Below are 25,604 nucleotides of genomic sequence, written 5' to 3'. Positions count from 1 at the left end.
AATTGGGCTGCCTGTGTAAACACAGCCTAAGATTCAGGGTTGTGGCCAGTTGAATTTCTATTCATTAGGGATTGAATCTAAACATTGGATGTTTAAGTGCTTTTCATTTCAACTCAGATTTATGTAAATCATGCGTTATGATCTATAGGGAAATGTTCACAAATATGGAAGTTGCACCAGCTCTCAAGTCAGTTTTTGTCCCATTATGATTTCAAAATGGCTTTTCTTTTTTTGGTCTAGGTCAGTTAAGATTGACCCCAGCCCTGAAGTCAATATTTAAGATAATGCTCCCATAGATCTGCCTTCATAGTAGTCAAGGGTTAAGATAAGAAATGTTTTGTGTATTAGCATTTTGTGTGTTTTATCATACTCAGAGTACTCAATCTGTTGGTCTGTTTGGTCTTCCTCCTCTCTTCTCCTCTCTCTTCTTCCTCCTCTCCTTTCTCACTTCCTCTCCTCTCTTCTCCTCTCGCCTCTTCCTCGTCCTCTTCCTCTCTCCTCTTTCTCCTCTCCTACAGTCTCTGATATTTGACGAGGTGGACCTATCAGATGCCAGTGTGGCTGAGTCCAGCACTAAGAATGTCAACAACAGCTTCACGGTGAGATTCTACATGAATGTACGCACACACACACACACACACACACAAAATCAAATCAAACTTTAGTTTATTTGTCGAATGTACAGGATACAACAGGTGTAAAAAAAACATGAGAATGTACGCTACATTCAAGGTCACTGCCAATATCATATCAATGTGCAGTGATATGGTGGTAGTAGGTAGGTACATGTAGGCAGGGGTAAAAGTGACTAGGCAGCAGGATAAATATAATAATAATAATAGTAGCAGCTGTGTGTGTGTGTGTGTGTGTGTGTGTGTGTGTGTGTGTGTGTGTGTGTGTGTGTGTGTGTGTGTGTGTGTGTGTGTGTGTGTGTGTGTGTGTGTGTGTGTGTGTGTGTAGGCACACACACACACATACACACAGTGGCTAGACATCCACAGGCAGTTTAGTTCTCTTTATCTTCAACATTAGGTTGCGCTGCAGATCAATGTGCTATGCTAAGGCCACCAAAGTCTTAGGTTGATGATGATTGCTTCAATGTGGTGTGTGTGTGTGTGTGAGAGAGAAATGTAAGCAAACATCTTGTCAACTGTGATGCAAACTGACAGGGAACAGTGAGTGTGTTCTTGTTTTTCTATTAATGTTCTCTCTCTCTCTCACACTCACTCACACACACACACGTGTGCACAAGCTCAAAGGAGTGAGTGAGGGCATGTCTTTCTATAAATGTCCGCCCTGTCCCCTGGTGTTGCTATAAAAAGAAAGGAGAAGGAGGAGAGAGTGAGGAGTGGAGTAAGAGAGCGAGTTCAGAGAAGAACACAGAGCTATTTTTAGCATCGCCTTTAGTGCTTCGCTGAGCATGTTTGGGATGACTTGACTGCTGGCATATTGGTGTGTGTGTGTGTTTGCGTGTCTGCCTGCTTGCTAGCCGAGCTTACTTGACCCCATGACGAAATACATTTTTGAAGATCTTCCCCAAGGGGTCAAGTAGTGACGAGCTCCGACTACATCGATTCGCCCAAGGTTGATACTTCTAAAAATGTAAATTGTTAAACACTTACCTTGTACCTATGTTTGTCCTCTGTAGTTGCGTGCCTTTCTTTGTTAGCTGAAATCCATACTTTTTAATAAAACGTTTGTCAAATACAACCACGACTGTTTCCTAGTTTCTGTTGCTATAAAATGGTAACTGTGCCAATTGAATCTCAGATTACGTAGGGTAGTGTACATTTTAGAGCCCTCTTAGAGCAACAAAAGACGAGGAAATGGTCGGTGGTTGTATTTGACAAAAGTTTTGTTAACAAGTGTGGATTTCAGCAAACAAAGAAGGTAAGCGTTTCATAACAGCATTTTTTGTAAAGTATTGACCTTGGGATAATCATTGTAGTTGGCGCAAAATTTCACAAAGCCTGGTTTCTGCTCCACTCCGTTGGTGGAGCTCATCAGAAACTTCCTGCACCATGGAGTTGAGTTTAGTTTGCTACCCGCTTGCAAGCTTGTATATTTGTATGTGTGTGTGTTTACGTGTCTGCCTGCATGAACACGTGTGTGTGTGTGTTGGGCACGTGCAGGGCAGGGGAATGCACATGCTATCTAATGTTTGCTATGAGTCACTGGAGTGGGGTGCAGCTTATAGAGAAATCAGCACAACCCTCAGAATAACTGTAGAGACAAACCACATCAGAGAGAGGGATTGGGAGGGGAGAAAGGGATGGAAAGAGAGGGAGGGTTAGAGTGTGAAAGAAAGCTGCAAAGGACAGGGGGATGGATGGAGAGAAAAAGAAAGCGGGAGGGAAGGAAGGAGAGATGGGGACAGCAGAGAGAGGAAAAACAAGGGACAGAGAGAAAGAGCGAAATGAAAAGGGAGGGAAAGAGAGTAAAGAGAGTGAGAAAGAAAGAAGAAGAGAGATTTAATAGCACAGAAGTTTTTGTTCTGGAACTCTCTCTAATCAAACACATTCCAGTCCATTTACATGTGCAGACCTTTAAACACCAAGGACAGGGATGTGTTTTGATCACTCTTCAGGGGTTTGTGTTTTGGATCAGACTCTTCAGGGATGTGTTTAGGGTCAGTTATTTCAAGGGTGCATTTTGGGTCAGGTTAATCAGGGGTGTGTTTTGTGTCAGGCTATTTGGGGGAGGGGGCGGGGTTCGTCACTATTTAGGGATGTGTTTTGGGTTAGGTTATTCAGGGGTGTGTTTTGGGTCAGGTTATTTAGGGATGTGTTTTTGGACAGGGTATTCTCTGCTCTCTTCCCCTTTGGGGAATGTGCAATGCTGAACCCCTGGGGTGCATTTATTATAAGAGGGCTCTTCACCTCGGTGTGTGTGTGGGTGTGTGTGTGGGTGCGAGAGAGTGAGAGAGAGTGCTGCTCCATGTGACAGTGTGCGTGTGTAGTGCGCTGTTTGTTCCTCAAGCGGCTGAGGATGTGCTGCAGTGAGGGAGACACACACACACACACACACACCGAGAGGGGGAGACCAGGCTTCACCATTCAGCACGACCGCACACTCTCTCCTTCAGAGAGAGAAAGAGAGAGAGAGAGAGTGAGAGTGGGGGTAAGTGCATTGCAGGATGGCTTTCAGACACAGTTAGTGTTAATGAATACTGCAGTTCATCTGTCTGTCTGTCTCTATGTCTATGTCTCTGTCTGTGTGTCTGTGAGTTGAAAGATGCTGTTGTGGTCTGTGCAGGTTGGTTTGTGCTGGGGATGGGACAGCATGATATAGGGGATGGGACAGCATGATATAGGGGATGGGACAGCATGATATAGGGGATGGGACAGCATGATATAGGGGATGGGACAGCATGATATAGGGGATGGGACAGCATGATATAGGGGATGGGACAGCGTGATATAGGGGATGGGACAGCATGATATAGGGGATGGGACAGCGTGATATAGGGGATGGGACAGCGTGATTAAGGGGATGGGACAGCGTGATTAAGGGGGTGGGACAGCGTGATATAGGGGATGGGACAGCGTGATATAGGGGGTGGGACAGCGTGATATAGGGTGTGGGACAGCGTGATATAAGGGGTGGGACAGCGTGATATAGGGGGTGGGACAGCGTAATATAGGGGGTGGGACAGCGTGATATAGGGGATGGGACAGCGTGATATAGGGGATGGGACAGCGTGATATAGGGGGGATGGGACAGCGTGATATAGGGGGTGGGACAGCGTGATATAGGGGGTGGGACAGCGTGATATAGGGGGTGGGACAGCGTGATATAGGGGGTGGGACAGCGTGATATAGGGGGTGGGACAGCGTGATATAGGGGGATGGGACAGCGTGATATAGGGGGTGGGACAGTGTGATATGGGGGGTGGGACAGCGTGATATGGGGGGTGGGACAGCGTGATATGGGGGTGGGACAGCGTGATATAGGGGGTGGGACAGCGTGATATAGGGGGTGGGACAGCGTGATATAGGGGGTGGGACAGATACTGTTCAGTGCATGGCGTGATAGAACGTTAAAAGGTTGTATGTTAGTCTTTGTATTATTGATGTCCTTCGTGTCTATGTCCTTCTCTCTTTCTCTCTGTGCGTGTGTGCGTGTGTGTGTGTGTGGTCCTCTGAATTTAAGATGTGTTGAAACGATTTGGTTACTGAGGTGTGGTGTGTGTGTGTGTGTGTGTGTGTGTGTGTGTGTGTGTGTGCGCACGCTGCTTGCGTGGCTTGTGTGTATGTGTGTGTGGGGGGCTGCTGTGAATATAAGATGAGATGTATCTAGGGGAAGCACCTTGCGGTACATATGAGGGTGCTTGCTACGGATTCTGCATGGATACTAGGCTCAGATAAAGGATTATTGTTTCGTAGGGGCTTTAATGTCCTCAAATGGAACCCTTTATGTGGCGTGGAAATAGACATTGTGTGTATTGTATATTGTGCATTTTCTGATTGTGTTAGCTGCTGATGTAGATTGTTGACTGTATGTAGTAATGGGTTTCTATTCATGAAAAAATATACATTAGTCATGAATCAATAAACGTCTGCACATGCAGAATAACTCTGTGAGTCTGCGTGTGTGTGAGTCTGTGCGTGTGTCTGTGAGTCTGTGTGAGTATGTGAGCGAGTATGTGTGTGTGAGTCTGTGCGTGTGTGTGTGAGTATGTGAGCGAGTGTGTGAGTCTGCGCGCATGTTTGTGAGTCTGCGCGCATGTTTGTGAGTCTGCGCGCATGTTTGTGAGTCTGCGCGCATGTTTGTGAGTCTGCGCACGTGTGTGTGTGTGAGTCTGCGCGTGTGTGTGAGTCTGTGCGTGTTTGTGAGTCTGTGTGAGTCTGTGCGTGTGTGTGTGAGTCTGTGCGTGTTTGTGAGTCTGTGCGTGTTTGTGAGTCTGTGCGTGGGTGTGTGTGTGTGTGTGTGTGTGTGTGTGTGTGTGTGTGTGTGTGTGTGAGTCTGTACGTGTGTGAGTCTGTGTGTGTGTGTGAGTCTGTGCGTGTGTGTGAGTCTGTGCGAGTCTGTGAGTGTGTGTGTGTGTGAGTCTGTGTGCGTGCATGTCGGGTCCTGTCATGTACCTTTCTACAAGTGGTAATTGTTCTCTGCATGTTAGTGAATAGAATATTGTAATGCCTTGCTATTCAATTTACATGATCAAATCTTGATGGCTCTAATGCTGTGATCTCAACTCCAGGCAATTGAACCCTCATTTAGATAGATGATACCCTTGTATACCAGCCCATTATAGAAGCTGAATGTTAGGTTAGCTACTGTATGACTCTAGTTAATGTGTTCAAGTAATGAAAACCCAATCTTGATTTGATTTTCTAGATAAAGGGTAGCTCGTGATTCGAGCTGACAGTGGGGTTATGAAGAGTCTGCTCTAGAAGGTGAAGAATGATTGAATATTGAAATGATTACCAATCAAACATGGAAAATTAGTTTATATGATTATAAATCTCACACACACACACACACACACACACACACACACACACACACACCTCAACACTCCTCATCTGCCCTTTGACCTAAGCCTAAGGTGGCTCACCAGGGAACTTCTCTCCCTCAAGAGTTTCCAGTGCTATTTATAGAAACACACTCCAGTTTCCCTAGGCAACCATCCTTCATCCCCTACATGCACACACACACTCTCTCTCCGTGTAACCCTGCAGCATCAGGTCACTCTAATCCTAGAGAAAGAAGGGGTCGATTGCAGCGAACAGGCAGAACGTAGAGCAGGGCTACACATCACCACCCGATTTGTTAAAGTGCTTTTAACGGGCGATAACATGCACCCGCGTGTTAAAGCGAACTTGCTCGCAACGAAAAACCCACAAGAATAAATCCGCAGATTAGTTCATCTCTAGTTGTTACCAGAGATACTGTGTATAATGACGAGATGGTCTTGTCTCCACTCTAACAATGGGAGGCGTTGTCCCAAAGGCGGGAAGCCTTGCCACTTGTTCCGCTTGGTCTAATTAGCCAGCTATATCTAACAAGACACACACGCAAACACACCCACACACACACACACTGGATCACACACAGAGGGGTCAGTGAGGTTAGTGTGTGACGTGCACAGGTGTTTCTTTTATCCGTCGGACGGACAGAGGGGCCGCCGTGTGGAGCTGTTTGTCTGTCTGTGGACACGTCCGTTCTTTTATCACGACATGGTTTATTCATCCACTACACCACCATTACAACGCACCACGGCAACAGTCACATGGCAGGGGAAAAGAGGTTGGATCGGCACTGGACCCGTGTAGCTGTAACTGTCCATGTCTCCTCACGGAGAAGACAATATGGCTGACAGATGGCATCAGTCTTATTGTCATCATGCATTATAGTTGCTGTAGCACATGAATGTGTTACTGTAGGTTTCTTGCAGAAAATACTGCACTAGTACAATGGTGTGTGTGTGTGTGTGTGTGTGGGGGGGGGGTCTTAGTTCAAACAGATGAACTATATCTGCCTCACACACGAGGTGATATGTGTGTTGTATGCCACATGGACACATGTGCGTGCACACACACACACACACACACACACACACACACACACACACACACACACACACTGATGTGTGGCTGCTGTGTGTGAGCTAACGGCTATGTTTCCACTCCTGGTAATGGGCTCAGAGCCTCAGATGTTGCTGGTCCACAGGGCAGACAGACCTGGACACAGCTGCTGAGATGCAGGGAGGGAGGGATGGATAGCACAGGGAGGGAGGGAGGGAGGGAGGGATGGATAGCACAGGGAGGGAGGGAGGGATGGATAGCACAGGGAGGGAGGGAGGGATGGATAGCACAGGGAGGGATGGGATGGATAGCACAGGGAGGGAGGGAGGGAGGGATGGATAGCACAGGGAGGGAGGGAGGGATGGATAGCACAGGGAGGGAGGAGGGAGGGATGGATGGATAGCACAGGGAGGGAGGGAGGGAGGGAGGGATGGATAGCACAGGGAGGGAGGGATGGATAGCACAGGGAGGGGGAGGGAGGGATGGATAGCACAGGGAGGGAGGGATGTGTGTGGGTGGCCACTGTGACAGAGACTGGGTAATTATCAGGTGAAAATATACAAATAGATCTAAATTGGTGTATGCTTGCATTTGTGGGTGTATGCATGTGTGCGCTTTGTTAGAAGGCGTTTCAGTGTGTTGTGCGGCACTTTTTTTGTGTTGGAGGTTTTTTGTTGCAGTGTTTGTGTGTGCGTATGTGTTGCGGTCGTCTTTATTAGAAGGTGTTTGTGTGTGTTGCTGCGTGTTGCTGTGTGGACCCCCTGCCTCGATTCTCCCAGCACTGAATCCTTGTCAGCCGTGTTAACACCCCCTCTATCGCTACCTAAAAGGACAACAGCGAGAGGAAGAGGGGGATAGAGAGAGGAGAGAAAAGGGTTAGGGAGAAAAGAGAGGAGAGGAAATAGAGAAGACCGAGAGAGAGGAGAGAAAGAAATAAGGCAGAGGGAGAAAAGAAGAGAAGAAAAAGAAGGGAGAAATAGAGAAGCGATAGAAGATAAGACTGAGTGATGAATAAGTGATGAATGTTGAAAGGGTTGTGTCTGTAATGTCTGTATGTCTACTGGGAGCCTCTTCCTCCCTCCCTCAGCCTGGAGAGAGGGAAAGAGAGGAGGAGGAGGGGGGCGATGGGCTCTCGGCCTTTACCAAGGCACTCCGCCTGTCACCTCGCCTCAGACTCAAAACAGAGGGAGTGTGAGCGGGCAGACAGAGAGAGAGAGAGGGGAGGGGGGATAAGTGATAAGGGAAAGAGTGAGGACATGTTTGAGGGGGCTGAGAAAAGAGAGAGAGAGAGAGAGAGAGAGGGCAAGCTAGCGCAAGGAAATGTTGCGGGGAAAAAGAACGAGAGCGAGGCAGATCGTGAGTGCCTAAGAGAAAGAGGGAGAGAAAGCGAGGGAGGGGGCTTGTCCTCACTCCCCTCTTAAAGACGGAGAGCGGCTCTCCCGCCGGCTCAGAGGCTAGGCAGAGGAGACGTCCGTACACTCATCATCCTTGTCTCTCCATCTCTCTATCCATCCATCTATCCATCCATCCATCTATCCATCCAGGTGATCACTCCATTCCGCAGGCTCATCCTCTGCGCGGAGAACAGGAAAGAGATGGAGGACTGGATCAGCTCGCTGAAGTCCGTCCAGTCCCGAGAGCATTACGAGGTAAGACCCGATCCATTCCCTGTTCTCTATAGCAACAGATCCACTGCCTGTGTGAGAGCGAGAGAGAAAGAGGGAGAGAATAAGAGGGGAGGCATGGAGAGAGGGGGAAGGAGAGAATTGGGAAAAGGAGAGGAGATGGAATGGGAAGGGGAGAGGTGGTATGCAGGGTGTTGCAGAAAACAATAGATCTGAGCATTGGTTTACTGTGGAGGCTTATGATGATGTCAGTTTCTGCTGTTTAAATAGCAGTTATTTTGCCATTATATATTGTTTTAATATGGCTATGTTTCTATTGTTTATTTTGGAGATGTGTGTGAGCGGCAGGGTGGTGTAGTGCAGGGTAGCACAGGGTAGCGCAGGGTAGCGCAGGGTAGCGCAGGATAGCGCAGGATAGTGTACTCAGTGGGTCCCGTGCTCTGTAGCGTGCTGTGGACTGGAACATCTATTTCACTCACTAAGGGTGGTCGTGGCTGCCCAGCTCATAGGAGGCATACACACATGCGTATGCACACGCACGTACACGCACACAAACAGTGTTGTATATACAGACAGGCTTAACAGGTTTTTACCAGCTAGTGTCTGTCTCCTCTCTCCTTACTCTCTGTGTGTCTTCCCTTACAAAAAAAACCACATGATTTCACATGTTACATTTTTACGTGTTTTGCAATCATGTGAAATCATGTGGTTTTTAGAACACTTCACATGTGATGATATTTCACATGAAGTTTCACATGTGGATTTTCACGTGGTCACGTGACCTTTCACATCTGAAACCATGTGGTTTTGGAACACTTCACACGTGATGATGTTCCAAAATGTTGTTTCACATATGGCTATATTTCACATGAGATTTCACAGGTGATGCCCTGCAAACAATAATGTGTCATTTGGATGTCCCCGACACCTCCCACAATTATAGGGTATCAATTTACATATTTGACACACTTTGACATACACTAAATGAACGAAATTATGTGGACACCTGCTCGATCGAACATCTCATTCCAAAATCATGGGCATTAATATGGAGTTGGTCCACCCTTTGCTGCTATAACAGCCTCCACTCTTCTGGGAAGGCTTTCCACTAGATGTTTGAACATTGCTTCGGGGACTTCCATTCAGCCACAAGACCATTAGTGAGGTCGGGCACTGATAATGGGCAATTAGACCTGGCTTGCAGTCGCCATTCCAATTCATGTCAAAGTTGTTCAATGGGGTTGAGGTCAGGGCACTGTGCATGCCAGTCAAGTACTTCCACACCGATCTCAACAAACCATGAAATTGGAATGGCGACTTTGCACGGGGGCCTTGTCATGCTGAAACAGGAAAGGGCCTTCCCCAAACTGTTGTCACAAAGTTGAAAGCACAGAATCGTCTAGAATGTTATTGTATGCAGTAGCGTTAAGATTTCCTTTCACTGGAGCTAAGGGGCCCGAACCATAAAACACAGCCCCAGACCATTAGTCCTCCTTCACCAATCTTTACAGTTGGAACTATGCATTGGGGCAGGTAGCGTTCTCCTGACATCTGCCAAACCCAGATTCGTCTGCCGGTTTGCCAGATAGTGAAGCGTGATTCATCACTGCAGAGAACACGTTTCCACTGCTCCAGAGTCCAATGGCGGCGAGCTTTACACCACTCCAGCCAATGCTTGACATCGCGCATGGTGATCTTAGGCTTGTGTGCGGCTCCTCGGCCATGGAAACTCATTTCATGAAGCGCCCGACGAACAGTTATCGTGCTGACGTTGCTTCACTCAGGAGTGAGTGTTGCATACGAGGACAGACGATTTTTACACACTAGGTGCCTTCAGCACTCAGCAATCCCATTCTGTGAGCTTATGTGGCTTACCACTTCGTGGCTGAGCCGTTGTTGCTCCTAAACATTTCCATTTCACAATAACATGACTTACAGTTGACCGGGGCAGCTCTATCAGGGCAGAAATTTGACAAACTGACTTGTTGAAAAGGTGGCATCCTATGACGGTGCCACGTTGAAAGTCACTCATCAGTAAGGCCATTCTACTGTTAATTTTGTCTATGGAAGATTGCATGGCTGTGTGCTTGATTTTATACACTTGTCAGCAACGGCTGTGGCTGAAATAGCCAAATACACTAATTGGAAGGGGTGTCCACATTCTCTGTGTGTATATATATATATATATATATATATAGTGTACATGATTACATTGTGTATGTTTATTTATATAGTAATTATTATTCAACATGTCCTTACCTGCGATTTGAAGTCATAACCTCTTGGTTCACAGCATTCCAATATTCCTGCTACGCCACCATGTCTCTGTCAAAAATTGATTTCCCCTATATTCCTACACTTTGGAGTTCAAAGTAAATCTCAGCTTTGTTAAAAATACACTCAAGAAAAGCTATTATATTTATCACAGTGATTCAGGAGTAACATTAAAACAGAATAACACAGTGCATTCGGAAAGAATTCAGACCCCTTGACTTTTTCCACATTTTGATACGTTACAGCCTTATTCTAAAATTGTTTTAAATACATTTTTTCTCTCATCAATCTACACACAATACACCATAATGACAAATGATACAATTTTTGCAAATAAAAAAACAATACCTTATTTATGTAAGTATTCAGACCCTTTGCAATGAGACTCGAAATTGAGCTCAGGTGCATCCTGTTTCCATTGATCATCCTTGAGATGTTTCTACAACTTGATTTAGATTAAATTGATTGGACATGATTTGGAGAGGCACACACCTGTCTATATAAGGTCCCACAGTTGACAGTGCATGTCAAAGCAAAAACCAAGTCATGAGGTTGAAGGAATTGTCCATAGAGCTCCGAGACAGGATTGTGTCGAGGCACAGATCTGGGGCAGTGTACCAAAACATTTCTGTAGCATTGAACACAGTGGCCTCCATCATTTTTAAATGCAAGAAGTTTGGCACCACCAAGATTCTTCCTAGAGCTGGCTGCCTGGCCAAACTGAGAAATCGGGGAGAAGGGCCTTGGTCAGGGAGGTGACTAAGAACCTGATGGTCACTCTGACAGAGCTCCAGAGTTCCTCTGTGGAGATGGGAGAACCTTCAAGAAGGACAGCCATCTCTGCAGCACTCCACCAATCAGGCCTTTATGGTAGAGTGGCCAGACGGAAGCCACTCCTCAGTAAAAGGCACATGACAGCCCGCTTGGAGTTTGCCTAAAGGCACCTAAAGGACGATCAGACCATGAGAAACACAATTCTCTGGTCTGATGAAACCAAGATTGAACTCTTTGGTCTGAATGCCAAGCGTCACAGCTGGAGGAAACTAGGCACCATCGTTACGATGAAGCATGGTGGCGTAAGCATCATGCTGTGGGGATGTTTTTCAGCGGCAGGGACTGGGAGACTAGTCAGGATCGAGGGAAAGATGAACATAGCAAAGTACTGAGAGATCCTTGATGAAAGACCTGCTCCAGAGCGCTCTGGACCTCAGACTGGGGTGAAGGTTCACCTTCCAACAGGACAACGACCCTAAGCACACAGCCAAGACAACGCAGGAGTGGCTGCGGGACAAGTCTCTTAATGTCCTTAAGTGACCCAGCCAGAGTCCGGACTTGAACCTGATCAAACATCTCTGGAGAGACCTGAAAATAGCTGTGCAGTGACTCTCCCCATCCAACCTGGCAGAGCTTGAGAGGATCTGCATAGAAGAATGGGAGAAACTCCCCAAATACAGGTGTGCCAAGCTTGACGCGTCATACCCAAGAAGACTCGATGCTGTAATTGCTGCCAAAGGTGCTTCAACAAAGTACTGTAAAGGGTCTGAATACTTATGTAAATGTGATTTATTTTTATTGTTTTATTTTTTTCATTGTTAATCATTTTGCTAAAATATCTTAAAACCTGTTGTTGCTTTGTCATTATGGGGTATTGTGTTCAGATTGATAAGGAAAGAAAGGTAATTAATCCATTTTAGAATAAAGCTGTAACGTAACAAAATGTGGAAAACGTCAAAGAGTACTTTCCGAATGCACTGTATACCCCACAAACATTAGACAACTATACAGGAAACCCTCAAATTGCTGAAATAAGTAATCAATGATGAGAGAATAGTCAGATTAACCTAAGAGCAAGTATGTATAGGTAATATAGGTAATGAATCTGTAGGGAACTTTGTGGCGCAGCAGAAAGATCAGCTTACCCCAAATCCAGAGGTTGAGAGCTCAAATCCCAGGTGGGGTCATATTGAAAATTCAGCACTAAGTGACCATGTCAAATATAATTGTATTGATTAGAGATGTTTACACTATTTTATCTGAACAGCGTACCACTTACCTTAAACCTCCATACCATTTAATTACTTTCCTGACAAAAAAACACTTGTGAAATGTGCATTTTCACGTGCAATCACACTTTTGTGATATCACATTTTCACATGTGAAATAGCTGTTTTCACATGTGGAGCTGATCCACATGTGAAAACAAGAGACGTGAGGTCAGTTAGTTGTTCACGTGAAACCATATGTTCACCTGTATTAAAATGTGTAGTTTCACATGTGAAACTAAACTAATTTGCGGTTTTACATGTGGAAAAACGTTCAAATGTCACCTGTAGTTTCATGGTTCCACGTGTTGAAATTTTTCATCTCCATCTTGTCACATTTGTTTCATGAGATCATGTTTTCACATGTGTAGTTTCATATTATTACATGTTGCATTTACATGTTGACACACATTATCACATTAACTTCACATAAAATCACGTGATCACATGAGATTACATGAAACGTGATCACATGTCAAATTCATGTGTTTGTTTCCCGCGAAAAAACACACAACACCCGTATCCTCTCTAACGAACCAATTCATGTTATTACAACAGAAAAATAAGAGTGGCTCTTTGATATTCATGCTTAAAAACAATCATTGTAAAATCTCAACTTAACAAACACCAAGATGATTATAACAGCATTGCCGTCTAGAAATGATCATTTTTTTCATGTTTTGCCGTGACAAGAAGCATATTACTGTTGATAGTGGTTGACTGCAATGCTTGTCTCCAGGTAGATAAAGAATATACGGTAGAGTGCCAGCATTGCATATTAATGCCTTTGATTTGGGAATGAAAGATGATATAAGATTGTTTCCGTCTCTGCCCCCTCTCCTCTCCACTGCAATGCAGTAGCACCCCAGAGCAATAGAGTAGAGCTACAGGTTCAGAAAACTGTACTCCCATGTTGGAACAACAGGTTCCAATTCTAATAGGCCGGGAAGGATAGATGGTATGTTTGTTTGTGTTGTATGAATCCAAAAGCTTATGTTAAATGGATAATGGGACATTTTGGTAATGAAGTGCTTTTTCTAGTTACCCGGAGTCAGATAATATCTCTGTGTGCAGTTTGAATGTAGTTTCTGAGCCATTGCTAAATTATTGTCTCCAGGAACAACTAGCTAGCTCCTCTCAAAAGCAGGGAAAAAAACCTTCTAACTACTATAAAGGTTGGTCATTTCTAGTCTTAGAAAGCTGCTATCAAGTAGTTGCCAAAATGTCGCACTATCCCTTTAGGTAAGGACTTTGTTTATTGAAGTATGGATAAAGCTTTCTTCTAATGTACATTGTAAAAGTATGAAATTATTGTATAAAGTATAGTAAAAGAATGTCAAATGAAGTCAATGTTTGCAAATGCTTATGTAAAATGCTTGTGTATAGGCTCTATTTTGCTCACCCCAAACAGAACTGAGCTGTGCAAAAACATTGTACAGTGTACACTGCAGTGCAATTCGTGGAAAGCAATTTGTAACTTTTCTTTAACTATGTCTTTGAGAAATATTTTTTTCAGTAAACGGTGTGAAAATGCGTGGCATGCAATTCAAATCAAAATCTAATTTTATCACATGTGCCGAATACAACAGGTGCTTGTGTATAGACCTTACTGTGAAATGCTTACTTACAAGCCCTTAACCAACAATGCAGTTTTAAGAAAAATAAGAGTTAAGAAAAAGATTTACTAAATAAACTAAAGTAAAAAATAAAAGAACAATAACGAGGCTATATACAGGGGGCACCAGTACCGAGTCAATGTGTGGGGGTACAGGTTAGTCCAGGTCACTGAGGTAATATGTCAGTACCAGTCAAACGTTTGGAGACACCTACTCATTCCAGGGTTTTTCTTTATTTTTACTATTTTCTACATAGTTTCTACAATCTTCTACATACAAGACATGAAAACTATGAAATAACACATGGAATCATGTAGTAACCAAAAAATTTGTTAAATAAATCTAAATATATTTTATATTTGAGATTCTTCAAAGTAGCCACCCTTTGCCTTGATGACAGCTTTGCACCCTCTTGGAATTCTCTCAACCAGCTTCATGAGGAATACTTTTGATGTAGCACTCCATCAATCTCCTTGGTCAAATAGCCCTTACACAGCCTGGAGGTGTGTTTTGGGTCATTGTCATGGCTACCACAGCATTCTTCAGTGATACGCCATCCCATCTGGTTAGCGCTTAGTAGGACTATCATTTGTTTTTCAACAGGACAATGACCCAACACACACCTCCAGGCTGTGTAAGGGCTATTTGACCAAGAAGGAGAGTGATGGAGTGCTGCATCAGAGGACCTGGCCTCCACAATCACCCGACCTCAACTCAATTGAGATGGTTTGGGATGAGTTGGACCACAGCGTGAAGGAAAAGCAGCCAACAAGTGCTCAGCATATGTGGGAACTCCTTCATGACATTGGAAAATAATTCCTCATGAAGCTGGCTGAGAGAATGCCAAGAGTGTGCAAAGCTGTCATCAAGGCAAAGGTTGGCTACTTTGAAGAATCTCAAATATAAAATATATTTACATTTTTTTAGCACTTTTTTGGTTACTACATGGTTCCATATGTGTTATTTCATAGTTTTGATGTCTTCACTATTAATAGAAAAACTAAAGAAAAACCCTTGAATGATTAGGTGTGTTCATACCTTTGACTGGTCCTGTAGATGTAGGTAGGGGTAAAGTTACTATGCATAGATAATAAACAGCACATAGCAGCAGCGTAAAAAAAGGGTGCCGGGGTGTCAATGCAAATAGTCCGGGTTAGCCATTTGATTTGCTGTTCAGTAGTCTTATGGGGGTAGAATCTGTTAAGAAATCTTTTGGACCTAGACTTGGCTCTCCAGTACCGCTTGCCGTGTGGTAGCAGAGAGAACAGTTTATAACTAGGGTGGATGGAGTCTTTGAACATTTTTGAGGATCTGAGGACCCATGCCAAATCTTTTCAGTCTCCTGAGTGGTAATCGGCGTTGTCGTGTCCTCTTCACGACTGTCTTGGTGTGTTTGGACTACATCCCCGTCGATGAGAATGGGGGCGTGCTCGGCCCTCCTTTTCCTGTAGTCCACGATCATCTCATTTGTCTTGATCACGTTGAGGGAGAGGTTGTTGTCCTGGCACCACACTGCCAGGTCTCTGAAACATGTAGGTATTACAGACTTGGCCAGGGACAGGTTGAAAATGTCAGTGAAGACACTTCCCAGTTGGTCAGCGCATGCTCGGAGTACACGTCCTGGTAATCCGTCTGGCCCTGCGGCCTTGTGAATATTGACCTGTTTAAAGGTCTTGCTCACATCGGCTACGGTGAACGTGATCACACAGTCGTCCGGAAAAGTTGGTACTCTCATGCATGCTTCAGTGTTGCTTGCCTTGATGCAAGTAATTTGAGCAATTACATTTACTTTTGACACTTACTTTTAGAACCAAATACTTTTTGACTTTTACTCAAGTAGTATTTTACTGGGTGACTTTAACTTTTACTTGAGTTTCTTTCTATTAGGGTATCTATACTTTTACTCAGTTATCACATTTGGGTACTTTTTCCACCACTGTTAATTAATTTACCGCATGGTGATGTCACCATGGAAGGCCAAAACTCCATCCCACCAAAACAGGCTGAAATTTTAGGCGGTCTTTTCAAACAGCTCTTACACTAAAAGGGCATTATCATAATCTCCACAATTTCACAGTATTATTCCAACCTCATAGTGTAGAAATATCTACAAAACACAGGAAATCACGTTTTTTGAATGCACTATGCCTTTAAGGTAATTTGTGCCATTCTGTCTTTTCCAAATGCTATGGTTATTTCTCTCAGTCTGTGTTTTTTAACATGAGCAAAATGGAGCCTAATGTATAAAGTATAGTACCTGCCTGTATATCCTGGTGTTGCCAACCTGATTTAACCTTTCGTTTGCCAGACAGCACAGTTTAATGTGGAACATTTCTCAGGGATGCACAACTGGTATGCCTGCTCCCATGCACGCCCCACCTTCTGTAACGTCTGTAGAGACAGCCTCTCTGGCGTCACTTCCCACGGCCTGTCCTGTGAAGGTAAGATTCTCATGCACACACACACACATCTCTGTTTTATCTCTCCTAACACCTCTCCTCTTCAAATATCTGTCCATCCCTCCTCCCACGTCTCTCCATCTACTCATAAATGGATCAGCGAGAAGCATGCTACTGCTCTGTGTTTGCCTTAGTGCTGTGTGTCCCTCTTGGACTGTGGTAGTTTCAATCAGTCCTGGACAGGTGGAGGGGAGTGGAGATATAGGACTGGGGCTGTACAATGGGGAATAGGACTTACTTACTTATTCCTCTTCCCTCCCTGTGGAGTATAATGTCGCAACAAGCCCACACCATCCAGAGAATAGGTCTATAAGCTCATAGTAGGGCAGGACTGGGGGCAGTTCAATTTAAGTATCTATTCAATACTACTTTATGTTTGTTTCCCTCCGGATCGATTAAGTATAGTATAGTAGGGTAGAGCTGTGCAGGAGCTGAATGATAGGGGATTGGTGTATTCACTGGAGAAATAAGTTGTGGGTTGAGAAGAGCGTACAATTTGTCCTAGACGTTGTAGTGTCCTCTTTGCTGGCTAGCCTACTGTGAGAGGCTAATGATAACCCATTAATTGCTCTGAAATGAAGGGCTTTCTCCTTGAAGCATCCTCAAAGGCTATTATGGATGTGTGGAGTGTGTGTGTGGTGTGTGGATCATAGACTGCTCCATACACGTAACCCTAGCATATTTTCTATCTCTCCCATCTGCAGTCTTCTACATTATACATGCTTTATGGTTCGAGATGATGTGGAAGGTTAGACTAATCACACACAAACACACACACACACACACACACACACAGACACACCACACACGCACTTGCAGATGATGTGAAGCGCTATAGGCTAATTAGCATTCGATTCATATTCATATGGTGTTCATTATGGTTGTCTGACTCACAGGCTCCTTATATGAAACCACAAAGGGGTGTATAAATAGTACTGGTATAAAAATGGTTGGTTACACTGTTCCTTTACAGCTTAGGTGTGGATAGATGGAGCAGTCTAAAACAGAGCCCAATGAAACAGTGGCAGTTGTGTCATTCCCACTCTTTTCTATTAAATCAGTTGTGCTGATTAAACTTGTTAGGTATGAATCATATACAGTACCAGTCAAAAGTTTGGACACACCTACTCATTCAGGGACTTTTCTTTATCGTTACTATTTTTTACATTGTAGAATATTAGTGAAGACATCAAAACTATGAAATAACACATATGGAATCACAAAGTAACCAAAAAAGTGTTAAATAAATCAAAACATATTTTATATTTTAGATTCTTCAAAGTAACCACCCTTTGCCTCGATGACAGCTTTGCACACTCTTGGCTTTCTCTCAACCAGCTTCATGAGGAATGCTTTTCCAACAGTCTTGAAGGAGTTCCCACATATGCTGAGCACTTGTTGGCTGCTTTTCCTTCACTCTGCGGTTCAACTCATCCCAAACCATCTTAATTGGGTTGAGGTTAGGTGATTGTGGAGGCCAGGTCATCTGATGCAGCATTCCATCACTCTCCTTGGTCAAATAGCCCTTACACAACCTGGAGGTGTGTTTTGGGTCATTGTCCTGTTGAAAACAAATAATAGTCTCTAAGCGCAAACCAGATGGGATGGCGTATCGCTGCAGAATGCTGTAGTAGCCATGCTGGTTAAGTGTGCCTTGAATTCTAAATAAATCACTGACAGTGTCACCAGCAAACCACCCCACACCATCACACCTCCTCCTCCATGCTTCACGGTGGGAACCACCTACTCTGTGTCTCACAAAGACACAGCTGTTGGAACCAAAAAAAAACAAAAAACAAAGACTCATCAGACCAAAGAACAGATTTCCACCGGTCTAATGTCCGTTGCTCATGTTTCTTGGCCCAGGCAAGTCTCTTCTTATTGGTGTCCTTTAGTGGTGGTTTCTTTGCAGCAATTCGACCATGAAGGCCTGATTCACGCAGTCTCCTCTGAACAGTTGATGTTGAGATATGTCTTACTTTAACTCTGTGAAGCATTTATTTGGGCTGCAATTTGAGGTTTAGTTAACTCTAATGAACTGATCCTCTGCAGCAGAGGTAACTCTGGGTCTTCCTTTCCTGTGGCGGACCTCATGAGAGCCAGTTTCATCATAGCGCTTGATGGTTTTTGCGACTGCACTTGCAGAAACTTTCAAAGTTCTTTCCATAATATGGACTTGGTCTTTTACCGAATAGGACTATCTTCTGTATAACACCCCTACCTTGTCACAACGCAACTGATTGGCTCAAATGCATTAACCTCTATGGGCTAGGTGGGACGCTTAACAGCCACTGCCAGCCTGTGGCGCGATTTTCAAAACCTTAAAAATCCTATTACTTCAATTTCTCAAACATATGACTATTTTACAGCCATTTAAAGACAAGACTCTCGTTAATCTAACCACACTGTCCGATTTCAAAAAGGCTTCACAACGAAAGCAAAACATTAGATTATGTCAGCAGAGTACCAAGCCAGAAATAATCAGACACCCATTTTTCAAGCCAGCATATAATGTCACCAAAACCCAGAAGACAGCTATATGCAGCACTCACCTTTGATGATCTTCATCAGATGACAACCCTAGGACATTATGTTATACAATACATGCATGTTTTGTTCAATCAAGTTCATATTTATATCAAAAACCAGCTTTTTACATTAGCATGTGACGTTCAGAACTAGCATACCCCCCGCAAACTTCCGGGGAATTCGCTAACATTTTACTAAATTACTCACGATAAACGTTCACAAAAAGCATAACAATTATTTTAAGAATTATAGATACAGACCTCCTCTATGCACTCGATATGTCCGATTTTAAAATAGCTTTTTGGTGAAAGCACATTTTGCTATATTCTAAGTACATAGCCCAGGCATCACGGGCTCGCTATTTAGACACCCGGCAAGTTTAGCACTCACCATAATCATATTTACTATTATAAAAGTTTGATTACCTTTTGTTGTCTTCGTCAGAATGCACACCCAGGACTGCTACTTCAATAACAAATGTTGGTTTGGTCCAAAATAATCCATCGTTATATCCGAATAGCGGCGTTTTGTTCGTGCGTTCCAGACACTATCCGAAATAGTAAAGAAGTGTCGTGCGCATGGCGCAATTCGTGACAATAAAATTCTAAATATTCCATTACCGTACTTCGAAGCATGTCAACCGCTGTTTAAAATCAATTTTTACGACATTTTTCTCGTAGAAAAGCGATAATATTCCGACAGGGAATCTCCTTTTCGGCAAACAGAGGAAAAAATCCCAAAGGCGGGGGCGGTCGGGGTCACGCGCATAAGCCCAGTGTCCCTTGATCGGCCACTTGAGAAAGGCGATAATGTGTTTCAGCCTGGGGCTGGAATGACGACATTCTGTTTTTTTCCCGGGCTCTGAGCGCCTATGGACGACGTGGGAAGTGTCACGTTAGAGCAGAGATCCTTAGTAAATGATAGAGATGGAAAAGAAGTTCAAGAAATGGTCAGACAGGCCACTTCCTGTAAAGGAATCTCTCAGGTTTTGACCTGCCATTTGAGTTCTGTTATACTCACAGACACCATTCAAACAGTTTTAGAAAATGTAGGGTGTTTTCTATCCATATGTAATAAGTATATGCATATTGTAGTTACTGGGTAGGAGTGGTAACCAGATTAAATCGGGTATGTTTTTTATCCAGCCGTGTTAATACTGCCCCCTAGCCCTAACATGTTAAGAAGGAAAGAAATTCCACAAATGAACATTTAACAAGGCACACCTGTTAAATTTAAATGCATTCCAGGTGACTACCTCATGAAGCTGGCTGAGAGAATGCCAAGAGTGTGCAAAGCTGTCATCAAGGCAAAGGTTGGCTACTTTGAAGAATCTGAAATATAAAATATATTTTGATTTGTTTAACACTTTTTTGGTTACTACATGATTCCATATGTGTTATTTCTTAGTTTTGATGTCTTCACTATTATTCTACAATGTAGAAAATAGTAAAAATATAGAAAAACCCTTGAATGAGTAGGTGTGTCCAAACCTTTGACTGGTACTATGATTATTATTATTTGACCATGCTGGTCATGTATGAACATTTGAACATCTAGGCCATGTGCTGTTATAATCTCCACTCGGCACAGCCAGAAGAGGACTGGCCACCCCTCATAGCCTGGTTCCTCTCTAGGTTTCTTCCTAGGTTTTGGCCTTTCTATGGAGTTTTTCCTAGCCACCATGCTTCTACACCTGCATTGCTTGCTGTTTGGGGTTTTAGGCTGGGTTTCTGTACAGCACTTTGAGATATCAGCTGATGTAAGAAGGGCTATATAAATTCATTTGATTTGATTTGATACTGTATATATAACCTTTATTTTACCATTAAGGTAAATGTAAAAACAAATTCTTATTTACAATGACAGCCTGGCAAAAGGCCTCCTGTGGGGCAGGGGGCAGGGATTAAAAGTGAAAGACAAGACGGACAACATAGACAGAACACACTTGGCAACAGCACAGATACATCATTTTACGTTGAGATTTGAGTAATTTAACAGATGCTCTTAGCCAGAGCAACTTACAGGAGCAATGCCACCATGAGACGTGAAGAGAGACCTATGGCAATAACACAACATTGCACACGCATTAACAAGGGCAGATGACAGCACAAGGGATATTTCATCTGTTAGGGAGAAAAACATATTGAGTCATAATATTCAGAGGCTGCGTGTGTGTGGCCGTCAGACAGTCTAATAAAACGTGTCTCTCTCTCCCTCTCCGCCTCAGTCCTTGATTAGAGGGTTAAGATAAAAATCAGAAATGGAACTGGCTTCCAGGTCCAGATTTGAATTTGCCTTGTCGAGGGTATCGGATCATTAGCTTCTTCTGATTCATTCTGATTGCACTGTTGTGGCTTCATGGAAGAACGCTTTTGTAAAGAACATTGCTTTCACTATTTTTGTCTCCTTTTTGGGACATTGGACCGTGTGCTGATCTCTATATTTCAACTGATAATGCAACACCAACTGTACAGACACAGCTTGATGTGTGTGTGTGAGAGTGTGTGTGAGAGAGAGAGAGATTCTTAAGTGGTGAGAACAGCTAGACAGACGGTTTCACAGCAATCAGAGCTGCTTATGTTTTACTTCGATTTCCTGCACAGGACGATCGATAGGAATTGATGTATGTGTCACACACACACCTCCCCAACCATCCTCTGGCTACAAACAGTCTGAAACCAGGAAGACGATCTCTCTCAAAACAAACATCTCGTATCCGTCTGCAATCAATGTTTCTCTAATCTAACTCTAAATGCATTTAGTAGAACATTTCATGACTTGAAGAGAACACAATGTTTATCACAGTCGCCAATGACAAGCGGTGACACTGGCCAATTAGTATCGGTGTGTGTGTTGTGTGTCCGCACGTGCCTGCATGGGTGCATGTGTTTGCATCTGCGTGTTGTTTCTATAGTGGAACTTTCCAAGTCCAGTCATTTTAGGGTTGGCTGATAAGTGCCTCCTCATCTATAATGAATATACATACACCGAACAAGAATATAATTGCAACATGCAACATTTTCTAAGATTTTACTGAGTTACAGTTCATATAAGGAAATCAGTCATTTGAAATACGTGTATCAGACCCTAATCTATGGATATCACATGACTGGGAATACAGATATGCATCTGTTGGTCACAGATACCTTTTTTTTTAAAGGTAGGGCCGTGGATCAGAAAACCAGTCAGTATCATTTGCCACACCTGTCAGGTGGATGGATTATCTTGGCAGAGGAGAAATGCTCACTAACAGGGATGTAAACAAATGTGTGCAAAACATTTGAGAGAAATAATCTTTTTGCCACATGGAGTATTTCTGGGATCTTTTATTTCAGCTCATGAAACATGGGACCAACACTTTACATGTTATGTTTATATATCTTTTCAGTATACATTATGGGCTTTCTCCACTAACTGTGGTGGCGAGATATAAATTATTCAGTCTACATTTAGCAGACCACTCTTAGACAAAGCCACGCACAATAAGTGCCTTACAGGCTGGCCCTCATTTATAGACTATGCATAGATGTATAGTATTGTGGTGGCAGAATTTGGAGTTTCCACAACAGTATGTTACATAGTCCCTCTCTTACTTAGGTTCCTCTCATGCATACAGAACTGGGTTTTACAGTTCACATTGTTTTGAGCAGCCGGTAGGCTCGTGACACGGATACAGATGGTATATTCCGTGCCTCTGACACTTGCATTCCCTGTGATGTGAGTGGTGATGTATTTTGATGCAGTGGTTCCTAAAACGTGCATTATTTTGGTGTGCGGTAACAATAGGTACTCTCTGGTACCTAATTCAAAACTAATTCAACACAATTCTACCAAATTATGCCTATGCTTGTCAAACCCCTAAAAAAATTGCTTCATAGGCTCTTGCTGTATAATTACCATTTTACCCCGTAATAATCGGGCAATTTCAGTAGGGTACAATTAAGTGTTACCATGATACTGTACGGCAGGGCGGCAGGTAGCCTGGCGGTTGGGCCAGTAACCCAAAGGTCGCTGGTTTGAATACCCGAGCACACAAGGTGTAAAATCTGTCGATGTGCCCTTGAGCAAGGCACCTAACCCCAGTTTGATCCAGGGGCATCTTCCTACTATGGCTGACCCTGTAAAACATTTCACTGTACTTATCCGGTGTATATGACATTAAAACATCAGTGTCGTTGTGTGAGCCTGCTGGTATTGCCCAGGGTGATTAGAGCTATGGCTGTAATACTGTAATCCTCTAGGACATTAGAGGGCTATAGGCATATGGAGCTGTATGTAAGGGCTCACACGCAAGCGCACAGGCACAAAGGGCTGGGGCTAGAATTAAGATTGGCTCTGGTCCTCTTTCTGTTAAACACACAGGCAGATATGGCAAAATGACCAAATGACAGCGAGAGCAAGCTTAGGATGGGGCTCAGTCACTGGACAGTCTCTGCTCTCGTTGTGCATTTTGAGACACACTCATCAGGCAGGGTTAGAACTGGGGACTGAAGCACATTTTCACCAAACACCTCTCCTCTGTCTGTTTATACACCATTCTGGTCAACCCATTCTCATCCACCTCTCTCACTGTGGTGTTGAACATGATGCTCTGTGTTGTTGCTATTGTTGACCGGACTAACGAGGTGTGTTGTTTTGCATTTGTTTTCCAGTGTGTAAATTCAAAGCTCACAAGCGGTGTGCCGTCAGGGCCACCAACAACTGCAAATGGACCACACTGGCCTCCATAGGGAAAGACATCATCGAAGACGAGGATGGGGTGAGTGTGTGGGTGTGTATTCATGTACAGTTCCTTCGGAAACTATTCAGACCCCTTGTCTTTTTCCACATTTTGTTACGTTACATCCTTATTCTAAAATTGATTCAATTGCCCCCCCCCCATCAATCTACACACAATACCCCATAATGACAAAGCAAAAACTGAAATATACGTTTACATAAGAATGCAGACCATTTACTCAGGACCTTGTTGAAGCACGTTTGGTAGCAATTACAGCATTGAGTCTTCTTGGGTATGACTCTACAAGCCTGGCACGCCTGTATTTGGGGAGTTTCTCACATTCTTATATGCAGATCCTCTCAAGCTCTGTCAGGTTGGATGGGGAACGTTGCTGCACAGGTATTTTCAGGTCTCTCCAGAGATGTTCGATCAGGTTGAAGTCCGCGTTCTGGCTGGGCCACTCAAGGACATTCAGAGACTTGTCCCGAAGCCATTCCTGCGTTGTCATGGCTGTGTGCTTAGGGTCGTTGTCCTGTTGGAAGGTGAACCTTTGCCCCAGTCTGAAGACCTGATTGCTCTGGAGCAAGTTTTTATCAAGGATCTCTCTGTACTTTTCTTTGTTAATCTTTCCCTTGATCCTGACTAGTCTCCCAGTCCCTGCCACTGAAAAACATCCCCACAGCATGATGATGCTGCCACCACCATGCTTCAACGTAGGGATGTTGCCAGGTTTCCTCCAGACGTGACGCTGAGTTCAATCTTGGTTTCATTAGACCAGAGAATCTTGTTTCTCATGGTCTGAGAGTCCTTTCGGTGTCTTCTGGCAAAACCCAAGCGGGCTGTCATGTGCCTTTTACTGAGGAGTGGCTTCCGTCTGGCCACTCTACCGTAAAGGGCTGATTGGTGAAGTGCTGCAGAGATGAGTGTCCTTCTGGAAAGTTCTCCCATCTCCACAGAGGAAATCTAGAGCTCTGTCAGAGTGACCATCGGGTTCTTGGTCACTTCCCTGACCAAGGCCCTTCTCCCCAGATTACTCAGTTTGGCTGGGCGGCCTTGGTGGTTCCAAACTTCTTCCATTTAAGACTGGTACCCTACCCCAGATCTGAGCCTCGACACGATCCTGTCTCGGAGCTCTACTGACAATTCTTTTGACCTCATGGCTTGGTTTTTGCTCTGACATGCACTATTAACCGTGGGACCTTATATAGACAGGTGTGTGCCTTTCCAAACGTATTTCTGTTTTTTGGTTGTAAGAAATTTGCAAACATTTCTAGAAACCTGTTTTCGCTTTGTCATTATGGGGTATTTTGTGTAGATTGCTGAGGATTTAACAAAATGTGGAAAATGTCAAGGGTCTGGATACTTTCCAAAGGCACTGTATATCTGTGTGTGTGTGTGTGTCCTTGTGTACATACTTGTGTGTGTGTGTGTGTGTCAGCAACAGATGGCACGAGAAGGTAGAAAATAGAATCATATATTTCTACCCCTGATAAACGTTGTACCTGACTGACTCTCTCCTCCTGTCCTGTAGATTGCCATGCCCCACCAGTGGCTGGAGGGGAACCTGCCTGTTAGTGCCAAGTGTGCCGTGTGTGACAAGACGTGTGGCAGCGTGCTCCGACTGCAGGACTGGCGCTGCCTCTGGTGCAAGGCCATGGTGAGTGTGTGCATGTGGAGTGTGTGTCTGTGTGTATGGTGTGTGTTTGTGTGTGTGTGTGTTCTAACACAAACTCTGTGTTTTTCCAGGTACACACAGCATGTATGGACTTGTACCCCAGGAAATGTCCCCTGGGCCAGTGTAAAGTCTCCATC

The 25,604-nt window shown here is 44.0% G+C and overlaps 1 protein-coding gene across 7 annotated transcripts in view; it reads left to right on the top strand.

Moving 5' to 3' along the window:
* The window catches only part of dgkh (diacylglycerol kinase, eta), an 84,391-nt gene that overhangs the window by 32,112 nt on the left and 26,675 nt on the right, over positions 1-25,604 (top strand). For 6 of the 7 annotated variants that reach the window (XM_014164445.2, XM_014164443.2, XM_014164444.2 and 3 more), the window contains 6 exons: positions 519-599; positions 8,072-8,176; positions 16,393-16,525; positions 23,725-23,831; positions 25,324-25,449; positions 25,539-25,604. The exon at positions 25,539-25,604 is cut by the window's right edge and continues 37 nt beyond it. In XM_014164445.2, coding sequence (XP_014019920.1) covers positions 519-599; positions 8,072-8,176; positions 16,393-16,525; positions 23,725-23,831; positions 25,324-25,449; positions 25,539-25,604 — 618 coding nt within the window. Of the gene's footprint in view, positions 1-518; positions 600-7,484; positions 8,177-16,392; positions 16,526-23,724; positions 23,832-25,323; positions 25,450-25,538 lie in introns of those variants that run through there. The other variant, XM_014164449.2, reaches the window with a different exon arrangement.

This window comes from Salmo salar, chromosome ssa21, assembly GCF_905237065.1.
Source record: "Salmo salar chromosome ssa21, Ssal_v3.1, whole genome shotgun sequence".
In the NCBI taxonomy this organism is placed as follows: domain Eukaryota; kingdom Metazoa; phylum Chordata; class Actinopteri; order Salmoniformes; family Salmonidae; genus Salmo; species Salmo salar.
Note: the sequence above shows the minus strand (reverse complement) of the source record. Positions and strands in the feature narration are given on the sequence as shown.